The 14,116-nt window shown below is 30.3% G+C and overlaps 1 protein-coding gene across 1 annotated transcript; it reads left to right on the forward strand.

Annotated features, from left to right (window-relative positions):
* The first annotated feature begins 7,198 nt into the window (after nucleotides 1-7,198).
* On the forward strand, nucleotides 7,199-11,059 carry MYB83 (myb domain protein 83). The gene is made up of 2 exons (XM_085751320.1): nucleotides 7,199-7,604; nucleotides 9,198-11,059. Exons 1-2 carry the CDS (start codon nucleotides 7,312-7,314, stop codon nucleotides 9,922-9,924), a joined length of 1,020 nt encoding a protein of 339 aa, XP_085607446.1. The 5' UTR covers nucleotides 7,199-7,311; the 3' UTR covers nucleotides 9,925-11,059.
* Nucleotides 11,060-14,116: the final 3,057 nt, after the last annotated feature.

Below are 14,116 nucleotides of genomic sequence, written 5' to 3' on the forward strand. Positions count from 1 at the left end.
TTTATTCAAGGAAATAAACAAGTTTTTGAATAAATAATTTTTTTTTACAATTAATAACGTGATATTAAGATAATTTGGTGGCTGAGGTGAGTGGGTTAAATGGTTAACGAGGGTAGTGATACGAGAGATGCCAAAGTGCTATCCATTATATAAACGACGGGGAGACTAACAACACACGTTTTTCAACGTGCTATGTTTTATTGATTAAAATTCATACGACTTTTACTAAATCATACAGGTCTCATATAAATTTGATGGAGATGCGTGTGAATTTCAATTGATAAAAGATAGTAAAAATATGTTCAAAGGAGTTTTGCAAGCATTATTTATAGGCTATAATATGGTTTTAGTCCCTGCAAATATGCCTCGTTTGGGTTTTAATCCCTGTAAAAAAAATTTGTTTTTGGTCCCTGCAAAATATACTATTTAAAAAAAAAAATATTTTGCAGAGACCTTTTTAAAATAAAAAATAAAATATTTTGCAGGGACCAAAAACTACAAAATGAGTTCAGTCATCATGTGCATGCCACGTATGCAAATCATCACAAAAATGGGGTCAGGGACTATTTTAAAAAGCAAAAAATTTTGCAGGGACCAAAAACAATTATTTTTTTTACAGGGACTAAAACCAAAACGAAACATATTTACAGGGACTAAAACCATATTTTAGCCTTATTTATATTGTATACTAATATATTCTGCTTTTAAGAAAAGTATTACATTGTAAAAAAAAAAAAAGAAGAAAAGTATTACAATTTATAATAAATGAGTAATTCAAAAGAAAACGTCCCCACTCACTAGAGTTTGCAATGGTCCAATGTAGTTTCATTTTATGATACTTTGTTTATATAATGGGAAATAATTTTGGTTGTAGATTCAATTCTAAGGTGAAGAAACCATCGTTGAGGTTGAACCAATTCTAATATCTATATTTTTTTTTATATACAGGTCAAACTTCTTTTTGATAATTGCAAACTCAAGAAATTTTATACCTATAAAATATTGAAAACAACATGAAATCATAAAAATCTCATTTATGTGAATATATTTAAGCATAAACTATTTTACACATCTAACTTAACACAAAATTAATCATGAATCACTTTCCTAACGTAGTATTTTAATGGATAATGATCGAAAAACACAAAAATGAAACATCCTCCGATCATTTACACCAGCACGCACCTATGATTTCTATTAAAGAAGGACGAAGTTTTTTTTAATTCTTTTAAAACAATACAAAGTTATAGTCTTGCCATTCTTGTGAAACTGTTTTGTACAGATTTAGCAACACTCTATTTTAATCTATACTATATCTATACTATATATAAAGAAAACTACCTCTTTCAGCACATTTTTTGGTTGGACTTTTCTTTCCAAAAATACCCTTAATTTTCAATTTTAATTTTAAATACAAATAACACATGTAACAAATAGATAATAATAAATTTAATTTAACGAGAAAACTTACGCACAATTCCTTATGAACTGTTCTTACTGTTAGCCAATTATAAAATAACACGTGGATTACTAATGCATGTCACTAATTGTCCCCGTTAATCCTTTTTTACCTCCGTTAACCACATATCAAACTCACAAAAAACTAGCACAAAACAAAAACTCATGTTACTTTTTTATCAGCCGATTTTATGTTGCACATATGTGTTGTTCCCCTCAATACATCCGACAAAGATTGTCAAGTATTTTCATATCCCTTCCACAAAAAACAGTATTTCCATATTATTTTATTACTTCCACAAAATACAGTATTTTCATATTATTTTATTAAGTTACTCTTCCTTAGCCTTTGATCAATTGTAACAAACGTGAGCAAAAAATAATGGTAAAATTGAACTTTAAATCCTCTAAAAAAAAAAATTAGTAACAAACGTGACCAAAAAATAAAGTTAAAGATTAGACTTTAAATCCTCTAAAAAAATATTAGTAACAAACGTGAGCAAAAAAAATTGTTAAAGATTGGACTTTAAATCCTCTAAAAAAATATTAGTAACAAACGTGAGTAAAAAATCATGTTAATGATTGGACTTTAAATCCTGTAAAAAAAAGATTAGTAACAAACGTGAGCAAAAAATAATAATATTAAAGATTGGACTTGAAATACTTTAAAAAAAAGATTAGTAACAATCGTAAGTAAAAAATAATGTTAAATATTGGACTTTAAATCTTCTGAAAAAAAAAAGATTAGTAACAAACGTGAGCAAAATATAATGTTAAAGATTTGACTTTAAATCCTGTTAAAAAAAAAAGATTATTAACAAACATGAGCAAAAAATATTGTTAAAGATTGAACTTTAAATCCTCTAAAAAAAGATTAGGACTCAAAATATTTTAGAAAAAGATTTGTTAGCACTGTATTAAATATTAATAAGTAGCGTTCTCAAATTTAATAGTTCATTCCCGCATTGTTTAGTTTTTCTCAATCTCTCAGCCCTCTGCATCAGAATTCAAAATTAGCCTGTAAGTTTTTTCCTTTTTCGTTCATGTTACAACTAATCAAAGTTGATTAATTTTATGAATTATATTTGACTTTGATGGTTTATAAGTGATTATGATTCAAATTGTTTACGAATAATTTTAAGGATTATTTGACTTTGCTGGTTTATAATTGCTTATACAAACTATGATAGCGTGACTTTTTTTTTATATAAAGAGAACCATGGTTTTTTTTAATTATTATTAAATAAAGGGAAAATAAGCAATAACATCCCCTGCCGTTAAGCTCCTTCCATCACTTTTTTCCTTGTGATTCCAAACGATGCATGTATACAATTGATAAACTGCTCCCACGGCCCCCATCCAATATCCAATAAAATACAGTGAAATCAAAGTGTTAAAACCATTTAAACAATTCAAAATTGTTAAACCATAATCACACTCATGTTACCAACAACTAAAAACAGAAACACTAGAAAGCTTCAAACCACAATCTTTTGTTTTTGGTTACATTCAAACCACCATCTGAGAGGCCATTAAAAGAGAGGACCGCTAAGAAGTATGGATACGGACATCGTCACCAGATACAACACGGATATTGGCATGCCAATAACGTTGATAATTTGAGAAAATCACATAATTTAAGGTAATTATATTTGTGGATGCGGATGCAACACGTGTTCAGACACATCTAATACGAGGAGTGTATGTGATTTTTAGGCGAGGAGTAATATTATAATTTGTAATCACAATATAAAAGAAAAAAAATCAAATAGAATTGGAAATAGAACCGGTGGATTGAAGATGGATAAATAGGGTAGAAAGAAACAAATGGCTACACTACCATATCAACAAGAATTCCTAAACTCAATTGTTCAAGGAAGTATCCCACCACATATTTTAAAGGTAAAAAAGGTGCACCTTTGATGTTGTCGCGAAACATAGACCCTAGATATGACCTGTGCAATGGGACACGATTGTTATGTTTTGGTTTATTTAAGAATATGTTGGATGTGAAAATCCTAATATGATGCAATGCTGGAAAAAGAGCATTCTTGCCCAGAATTAAATTAAAAACAAATGCGAGTTCAAGACTTCCTTTTGTGCTTAGTAGAAAACAGTTTCCCATTAGACTAAATTTTGCTATTACCATAAATAAGTCACAAGGGCAGACCATTCCCAATGTTGGAATCTATCTTCCACGACATGTTTTCAGCCACGGTCAATTATATGTGGCTTTATCAAGAGGAGTTTCTCAAAATTCAACAAAAGTTATCATTAAAGAAGGGAAAATAGAAGGAGAAGATGGAGACTTCACGAAAAATGTAGTTTTTAAAGATATTATTTTATCGCAATCATAGCAATGTTTCTTTTACATAACATGTCATTTATACATTTATGTTATGATGTTACTAATTACTATTAAAATAAACAATAAATGATCATTGTTTTATCTTAATTTTATATGCAGGCAAACTAAAATATGTTGAGTTTAAAAATAATTTTGTTATATGCATTGACAATATTTTGTTTATAAATCAATATATCAATAATTTCCATTAATATTTAAAAATTTAAAAATTTTAATCAAAAATATACAAACAAACATAATAAAATAATCACGCGTAGTAGATCGTGTCCGCCCGTCTTTCCGCTAGTTATGATAGAGGAAATAAGATTAGTAAATATGAGACTAGTAAACCTCAACCTTGTACTTCCATGTTTCTTTTTTCAAAGTACTCTTACCTTTTTAGCTCTTGATTTTGTTTTAAAGTACAACTACTTTACGGCATTCTAGTATAACATATTTTCTTACTATAAAAGTGCATACAATATAAGGTGTAACACGTAAAAAACCAGATGAGTTGTTTTTTCTTGTCTTTGTAACAAAGTAGAATGTTGCTTGGTACACCCTGATAAGCATTGAAAAAATAAAATAATATTTGTTGTTTTTTATACCCTCTTCTTTCTAGGACACTTGTAGATAGGAAAATTGATGCTTTAAAAACATTAGAGTATTTTGAGAGATTTCTCCTTCACTTTTGCTCAAAAGATTGAATACAAGTCTCTATCAAAATAGAGATTTGGACAAATGTCCAATAACTATATTACCCTTGTAGTAGTATTTAGGAATTGACAAAGACTCCCCCATGTGTATCTGATTCTGAATTGAAAGTGACTAATTTTTTTTTTTAAGTTCATGATATTTTTGTGTAAAATTAATATTGATACCTATGTAGGGGAATTAGGTAATTGAAAGGGAATCACTTAGGGAGATGTATAATTTGACAGCTAGGAAGAAATTGATGAATCAAAGAATGTGGCATAGTTTATCTACACAGTTGAAAAATCTTAAGAAATGGATCTCCTAATAATTATGGATATAAACAAGGTCAATTTTCATGAAAGCTGTACTAGTTCACTTTGTTTATAAGAGAGGTCCTGTTATACAGAAAAAAATTTCATTGTTTTAAATTTTGTTGTAAACATATTATTGATGCAAATTATCAACCGACTTTATTGATGAATTTGCATGATTATTTTCAGTGGAATCTCTGGTTTCAACGATTTTTTTTCCGTTTTCATAGTTCAAACTGAAATCTTGTTTAAGATAACTGAGTTCAGTTTCGCACAAAAAACCTTATTGTTGGTCCTTTTTTACTATTGTAGTTATAATTTTAATTTGTTGTAGAAAAAAATAGTTAGATTTTAATTTTAACGTGAAAGTGTTAGGAAAAAATAGACATAAAAGGGTAGTTACTATGGATAAGAAATACACGTGTTGTCCTTGAATGACAAGCAGAAGTCGTTATCAAACATGGAAGATGGAATAGAAAACCCTAAATTTAACTTTTGTTGTAGTCACTTTAATGTTGTGAACCTTTATATTGCGGTAAAATGCAGTTAAATGTAGCAGATGCGGCTGCAATTTTAATTAAATATTGTTGCAAAAACTTCTAAGACTATTATATGGCGGTCGCAGACCACAATTTAAAACTTGATTACTTGTACTTAGATGGTTAGCAGGATATCCAACACAAAGAAAAGATTTTCAAAATGGAAAACCAAACTATTTTGATAGGGCATACACAAGAAAACTACTAAATTAATTTGGAAACCTAATATATTATATGCAAAAAGTTTTTTCTTAACCTTTCAAAGGACCGACCAATGTTTTTCAACCCTAAAATAGAAGGGACCAAACCTATGTTTTACTTTTTCATTTTTTAGAATATTTTTAGGGCAAGCAGTAGACAAGGTGATCTTTTGATTGATACAATTAATCTTCATTCATAGAATATCTTTTGTGTTGCAACCAATTAACTTTTGAAAAGAAGTACTACTTAATAATTTTCAAAAATAATAATAATTTCCAAATAAAGTTTTGCAACATTATAATTGCAATTGTCCTCATTGAGATAAGGTAAATTCTGTAAGTTATCATAGTGAATTTCACAAGATTAGAAGGTAAAATTTTTGTACTTAAAACAGCTCAAATTAGTCATGATATCTTGTATGTCCTTTTCATCTTTACAAAATAAGAGCCTTAATCTCCAATGTATGTCAATGACAAAATTATGCCATGAAAAGAAAAGAAATAAAGGAAGCATTGCTTTGTTAGGGGGTGTTCATTGTTTGCTTGTGAAGTATGCCAATAAGTGGTTAGCCCCCTAATGAAACTCATGCAAAAAATGTAATCTTCACACAACAATTTATAAAAATAATATTTTTCACATTAACAAGCAAATGTATGCTAAAAATGTAAGCTACACACAACAACATATAAATATAATTGTTCACATTAACAAACAAATGTGAAAGAATGCTTCACTTTTGCATTTAAATTAAATTAAAATACACACACATTCAAGAATGTCGGATAAGATGATTCATATCTCTTTTAGCTTAATTATTTTTTGGTGTAGCCTGAATATCACCTGTTAGCAATTGCAAAAACTAATTTTTTTAGTTTGGTACTACAACGACAAAACTTTCTCTCAAGAGTTTTAACGCTGCTCATCCTATAGTTCTTAAATCCATAACCTCTTGTTAAGTAAGAAGAGATCCAAACTTTCTCATCAAAACAATCTCATGTCTCTACCAACTTAATTTACAGGTGGTCTCAAATATGAACTCAATCTTATAAACACAATCCATCAAAACTTTAAAAAAAGTTTTGATGTCTATACACATATATAATCCTTACAAACTCGAGAAATTAATCTTCACAGTGGCCACCAAAATGCGTCAAATGAACAATCCATAGGCAGCATAAGCTTGTTTTTTTCTTCTCTCTCTAGGATCAATACACGTGAAATTGAAGTTTAAAATCAATTGAAGTTTAAAATGAGAGAGAGAGAGAGAGAGAGAGAGAGAGAGAGAGAGTTATTATGTGAAGTGGAAGCAAAAGAGTTTCTGTTCCACATACATTATATAAAAGATGATGAATGATTACCTTGTGAGTGAAGTAAAATGTATCGAAAAAGACAAGAATTGAGTCAAAGACAAGAAGACCAACCATCCTTCTCTGTCTCTCCATCTCTTTCTTTTGGGGTCCCCCTCCAATCCGTTTTCCACTCTACCTATATATCAACCAACACAATCCCTTCTCTCTCTCTCTCCAATACATATTCATATTTTAAGCAAACCCCACAAACCATCACTACCATCATTACATTTTCCCACCCCATGAAGCTTTCTCTATTTGTCTCTTAAAAACATCATTCACCTATATAGCTTTCTCAAAGATCTCTTTCACAAATCACTCAAAACAAGAAAGAAAAAACCTCAAAGTGCTTCTTCATAAGAACTACTAAACTCTCTCTCTCTCTCTCTCTCTCTCTCTCTCTCTCTCTAATGCAAATGAGGAAACCTGATTTGATCATGGGAAAAGACAACAACAACATTAACAAGAGCAAGCTAAGGAAAGGGTTATGGTCACCTGAGGAAGATGAGAAGTTGGTAAGATACATGATAACTAAAGGACAAGGTTGTTGGAGTGACATTGCTAGGAATGCTGGTCTTCAAAGGTGTGGTAAAAGTTGCCGTCTTCGTTGGATTAATTACTTGAGACCTGATCTTAAGCGCGGCGCATTTTCGCCACAAGAGGAAGAACTCATCATTCATTTCCACTCCATTCTTGGCAACAGGTACATTCTTTTCTATTTTCATTTTCACTTCAAATATAAAAATGCTAACTATTTTCATATTTGAACCCTAGGTCATTTAACTAGTCCACACCATAGCTATAAATTGCGGTCTTCAACCGTAATTGTTTTTTTGAATAACAAAAAATTCTGCAACCACAATTTAAAACCATAATTCACACGTCAGAATGCGACAAAGATACTCTTAGTTGAGAGGTTTTCAATAAACAAATCTTGAAGGGGTGACATATACATGAAGCTCCAACAAGACTACTTTGAAAGGATGAAACCTTTGAGAGATAAAAAAAAATATGAATAGTTTTCTTCCATTGTTTTACTGAAATTGATACAATAATTAAGTTGAGAGTGATGCTATATAAAAGACCTTATTAATCAAGAAGTTATAAGATTACTCTTTCCATTCAATAACAAAATGAATATACAATAATGTGATATACAAGAAATTGATCCAATAAAAAAGTATTCAAGCAATATTATATATTTTTTTTTTTGGTGAATGAGTATACAAGCAATATATGCAAGTGCAAAGTCATTGAAAGAATTAATTATTTATTTCAAAAGGGTATGATAAATTAAAATGTTAATGATATAAATTCATAGTGAAAAGAGACCCTTCTCTCAAAAAAATGAGAAGAGATCCTAAAATGTAACCAATCTGGACAATTTTCACTGCTTTAAGTACATTTCGTTTTATGCTACTTCCTTCATAGCAATAGCAGATTCTAAACCTTTTAAAGGGAAATGTACCCTTAATTTTTTTAAAATATTTTAATTAGGACTTAATTTTCCAGATGAAAGTTTAACTTACATGCATATTCATCGCATAAGGTTCAACTTATTCATAAGTATATCCCCCCCACTAAGATCTTAAGATTTATACGTATATACATATAGAATAATTTGGTTTTTGTTTTTTTGTTGAAATTTGATTGAAAATAGGGTTTGGTCCAACTTTTTTTTTTTTTTTTTTGAGGGAAGGGTTTGGTCCAACTGTCTGTGTTACATATTACTACAATATAATAAAATATTGACGTAGCATATAAGCATGCTAGGGTTTTTGGCAGCATTAGCTATTATTAAGGTCTATAGCTTTCAACTTAAGGATAGTCTTACTCATAAAGCATCGATTATTGAGGTCTGTCTTGTGCAGTGGTTAAGCTTTTTAATTACTCATCCTATATTTTTTTAATTCACTTTGATATTTATTTGATGGATTTACTTTACCCAAAAGATGTAATAATAAATAAAAAATAGATAAAAATAATTATATTTTCAAATAAAGTTGTTAAAAAAGGTTATACAAATAATTGTTGAATTCTATGAAATTTGTATACTAACCAGTTACGATTTTTAATTTAATTCAAGATTTTCATGTTACAAAAAATTATAAGGAAATATTGAAGGAATTATAATTGAAAAAAATAATTTATAAGTTTAGAGTGGAGCTCTTCCCTTCTTCAATTATTAGCATTTCTATTTTAATTAGTGTAACTTTTTTTTATATGGTTAATAAGTGTAACCTATTTTGGATTTTTCTTCTTTTGGATCATTAACTTTTACTATAAACAATCTCAGATGGTCCCAAATTGCAGCACGTCTACCTGGTCGTACCGACAATGAAATAAAGAATTTTTGGAATTCTACACTGAAGAAAAGATTGAAAACCAACAACAACAACTCTACTCCATCTCCAAACAACAGTGACACTTCGGATCAACCAATAGATAATGTTTTTGATGTGAAAAATAACATGATCATGCCAATTAATGAACAAGAACTAATGACATTATGCATGGATTCCTCATCATCAACTTCATCATCATCCATGCAATCCATGCACATGCATACCATGGTTTTACCTGACCAATTTGATCCATTTTCCTTGTTGTCTAACAACCGTTATGACATGACAAGTTTTCATGCTCATGACTTGCCAAATAGTTGTTTAACACAAGTTGGCAATATGGTTGATGATATTGGGCTTCATAGTGATGATCATTATGGGATTTTGGAGGCTAATAAAATGGGGTTATTAGAAAATGATTTTGAACTTCCTCCACTAGAAAGTAGAATTAGCATTGAAGATAAGAGTGCCCTAATTGGTGATTATAATGTGAAAAGCCATAACAACCACTTCAATAATAGTTGCTTCAATAACACTAATCACATTCAAAACTCCAATGAGGACTTGTTTGGGTTTGGAAGTCATGGGCAAGGAGAAAACTTAAGAATGGGAGAATGGGATTTGGAGGGTTTGATGCAAGACATATCCTATTTTCCTCCTCTTGATTTCCAAGTTTAATTGTCTTTTCATTCTTTTGAATTTCCAATCACCCCTTGTCCCCTCTGATCTCTCTCTAAATTGGATACTCTACAACGAACCTTAAGGTGCAGCCGGCTGTAGACAACTATACCTGAATAGAGAAAATTTCTCTGTTTGAATTTAACGGTACGTACAACCGGCTGCATTGTAAAGATGAATGTAGAGGATTCAAGTTCCACTCTTCCTTTTCTCCTTGAATATCTTTGTGGAAATCAGATCCGCTATGACCCCTCTTACTTCCTCAGTAAAATCTCAGCTTTTAGATTAATCTATTGGCTATAGGTAATACTATACACCGTTGGATTAATTCAACAATTGAAATTTTGCTATAAAAGGTAGATGGGCCGAAGAGGATCTCGTCCTCTATGACAATCCTTTCAAAGTCTTTCTATCTCTCTCGTATTTTTTTCTCTTATTTGTTTTCATTATCTCCTTGATTTCTCTTAATCTTCACTTTTATCTCCAATTTTCTCTTAGACTTTCTATCTTCCTCCAAGTCAATGTCTTCTCATGGTCTTTTTTTTTATCCAATTTGCATATACACAAATGTCTTCAATCAATATGCAAGGTGACTAAAATACCTTATGGAATCTTGGGCACCCATTCTTTCTTGTCTTTAGTTCTTCCAAAATATAAACAAAGACAAGTCCTTTTGTTTCATACATATATGTTGTCTTGTCACATTCATTGTTTCTTTTCATGGTTCACAAAATTACAACCCAATTGTATGTTGTGGTAGATATGTATACATAGTTTTGCAATGAAAATTGCGGTATGTGTATACATAGTCTTGCTTCGGATTTTTTTGCATTCTTTGTGCCCTTGTGGGTTTCCTTGTAAAGCACTTTGTGTAATTTTTCGGTATGTAGGTTGGTACAAATAATCAAAGGATATTATATCTTCAAATGAAATGTGAATAGTGGTCATTTAGAAATGTCAAAAGAGGCAAATAAATGTAGGCTTAATTGAAATTGTATTTAGCAGTGTTTATAGCACTAGGAACAATGTGGAGTTGTAAGTTTGTTATATTTTAGTGTTAGGTGATATAGGTGTACAATAGTACAAGATGCAATTGTAAACAATACAATAAATATCAAATGTGATTTGAAATTCATTCCCTTTGTCTTTCTCTTAGTTTGTGTGATTATTCTCCCCCTTTCTCTTATTTTGAATATATTCTCATTCTGATATTGGACGCCTACACCTTTGTGGTGTAGATCTTCAGGACGAAGAACCGTAAAAGTTGTGATTTGGAGGACTCTTGTTCTGAGAGAATATAACTTTGTTAATCTGAAGTTTAGTCAGAAGATAAATAAATTCTGACAAAAAATTATTTTAACTAGTATTGAAACTTGAATTCTTCTAATTGATTGGTTCCTTAATTGGAGCTCATCAAACATTTGGCTGAATCATTTGATTCTTTTGATAAATGATTTGATAATAGCACATGGACACATATTTGAGAAAATATAGACAGAAAAGAATTTAATAATGTGTATTTTTAAAATAACTACTCAGTATATATTTTCATAGGTGTTTGTCAAAATAATGTATCCAAATACTTATGATCATACGAGACTTTTCATAATCCAATTGGTTTAACTCAAAATGTGTGTGTATTTTTTATACAAATAAATCTACATTTCAAAAGTTGAAAAAGAAAATAGAAATCAAACCACGCTAAAAATGCAACTACCTATTCATACATAGCCCGATGATATATATACAAAAAAAAAAGGAAATGTTAAATAGTGCCCTTAGGACATTGGTTAAAGGGACAACGATAAAAATATTTTGTTGGGAAGTGATGAAAAGTGGTGAATTCAACTTTTTAAATGAAGTTGTTAACTAACGGGTGTGTATAAGAAATAATAGGTGTGAAAGGCAACGCCGAAATATTGATTAACTATATCAGGCTTATGTGAATCCACTATAAAAAGCCCAAGATACTGGCCGAAAGTTAGCAACAAGCCAATGCACAACAGTTATCTTAATGACTATTAATTTTCTTATCCCATGTGTTTCTCACGCATCATATTTATTTATTTACTTATTTTTAAATTAACTTTTGCTCGGCAAATATGATCCAAACCATATTTTGGTTTATATAATCTGAAATCTTATATTCCCAGATTTGCAGGAGATCATTGCATATAATATTAAGAACGCATAATTGAAAATAACCAAAATTAAAAGAGAAAAAAATGTAAATAGATAAAAAAAAATGAATAAAACTCTCATTTTATTAATAGATCATATCTTTTATAGTACATTTACATTGACATTGAAGCTTTTTACACAATTATTAAACATCTAATGATAAACACATAGTGTTAAACTTGTGGTGCAAGAAGATGGAGTGCAAAGAGAAGAAGATTGAGGGGGAAGGAGTTTGTGGTAAGGTTTGTTTCCTTTCTAGGGGGAATGAGACTTTGATGGTCAACTTTACAACTAATCAAACCAACCTTACACCCAGACAAATAGTACAAACTTGCAGAGTGGCACCATGTCTTTTGCCCATTCATACGATCCCTAAAACGCTAGAGTAACCTTTTTGCATGAAAGGCCAATGGTGGAAGAACATTGTAGAAGAAAAGAGAAGGAGAGAATGTGAGATGATCGAATGAGAAATTGTGAAGAATTGATGGGTAGGGATAATTTGTGTCACATGAAAGTATATAGTGTAACAGACCATTAAATAGGGTCAAAACATGTGATAAAATGGTTTGACCAGTCGATAAAACTGGTTTGGTCACAGAAAAACGTGTTCAACGAGTTACTATTGTTGAGCAAGTAACCATCCAAGCTATGAACGGCTTCAGATTATATAATCCGATTTCATCTCAAAATTGTTCAGTTCATATAATTTGAACTGTTTCAAGACTGTATTAAATTCGTTCTTTATAGGGTGAGGGAGAGTTCAGATTACATAATTCGAACCAGTTCAGTACATGATTTTTTCTGTGATTCACATTGCACCGACAATTTCTGTGGCCCACGATGCACATAGACTTGTATAAATTAGTGTGCTTGTTTTCGTATGTCGTAAACCACACCAAAAAATCATGGACACTTTGATCATTGATCTGAATAACAAACTAACTACAACTTACTACAAAAGAGATCAAATCAATCGTAAGAGGATCTTTGCTCAAGATCCTTAAACTATGCTTCCACCCATCAACATCCCTTAATATATGAAAGAAAACATGAGACATCAAACATGAAGAGGAAAGGGAAACAAGAGAGAAAGAGAACGACCAGGAATTTGAGCAGTAGAGGGGAAAGTTTTTGTGTGTGGAGGGTCCATTGTTAAACTAATAGACCTTCTCAATCTAACAATATCAAATGGCTTTGCACGGTGTAAGACTTGTAGTTCCTTATCCATGGTAGCATTAATTATAATATATAAAAAAATATAAAATACTTTAAATAAATCATCCCAAAAACTATGTATCTCTTTTATAAAAAGATATGGATTCGATCTAAATTTGCTTTAAATTTATATTGACTTAAATGTCAAAAAAATTATTTAGAGGATTTCAAAAAAAAAAATTAAATACACAATAATTTGTATGAGATTTTTTGTGTATAAATTTATCTTCAATTTTATTTAAAAAGTATTCCACAAAAAATAAAATTATAAGCATTTTTTTTTGTGCTTGACACATCTCATACACTAGACTCGTACACTAGTACACATAAAAACAAAAAGATATACTACATTATACAAATCAAGCCACTCATATAGCATAGACTTGCATGACCACCACACTGCCATAATAGTTTTCCAATTCCGCCACCCTACTATTGACTTTATGCCAAAGAAGCCACCATGTTTAACAACACAAGTTATCATTTCCCTATCTATTTTTACTAGATTATGTTTTTATCGATGTATTAATTACTATTACTATTTCAACTACAATCTAACGTCTAAAATAGTATAAATAGGGTCATTCTCTTCATGTATCATCATCAATTGAAATATATAAAATTTGAGTTTCTCATTTGAGACTTAGAGAGTGGATTCTCTCTTGGTTTCTGAGCCACTACATTTAATACCAATTTTCATATTGAACAATCATTTCTTCAAAAGACAGTGATCGATCATGGGTCAATGAAAATTTTGCTAAACAATGATGAATGCTTTTTGAAAGCAAAAAGTTTG

This window comes from Medicago sativa, chromosome 3 (assembly GCF_051527215.1).
Source record: "Medicago sativa cultivar Bolivia chromosome 3, Bolivia_mono, whole genome shotgun sequence".
In the NCBI taxonomy this organism is placed as follows: Eukaryota; Viridiplantae; Streptophyta; class Magnoliopsida; order Fabales; family Fabaceae; genus Medicago; species Medicago sativa.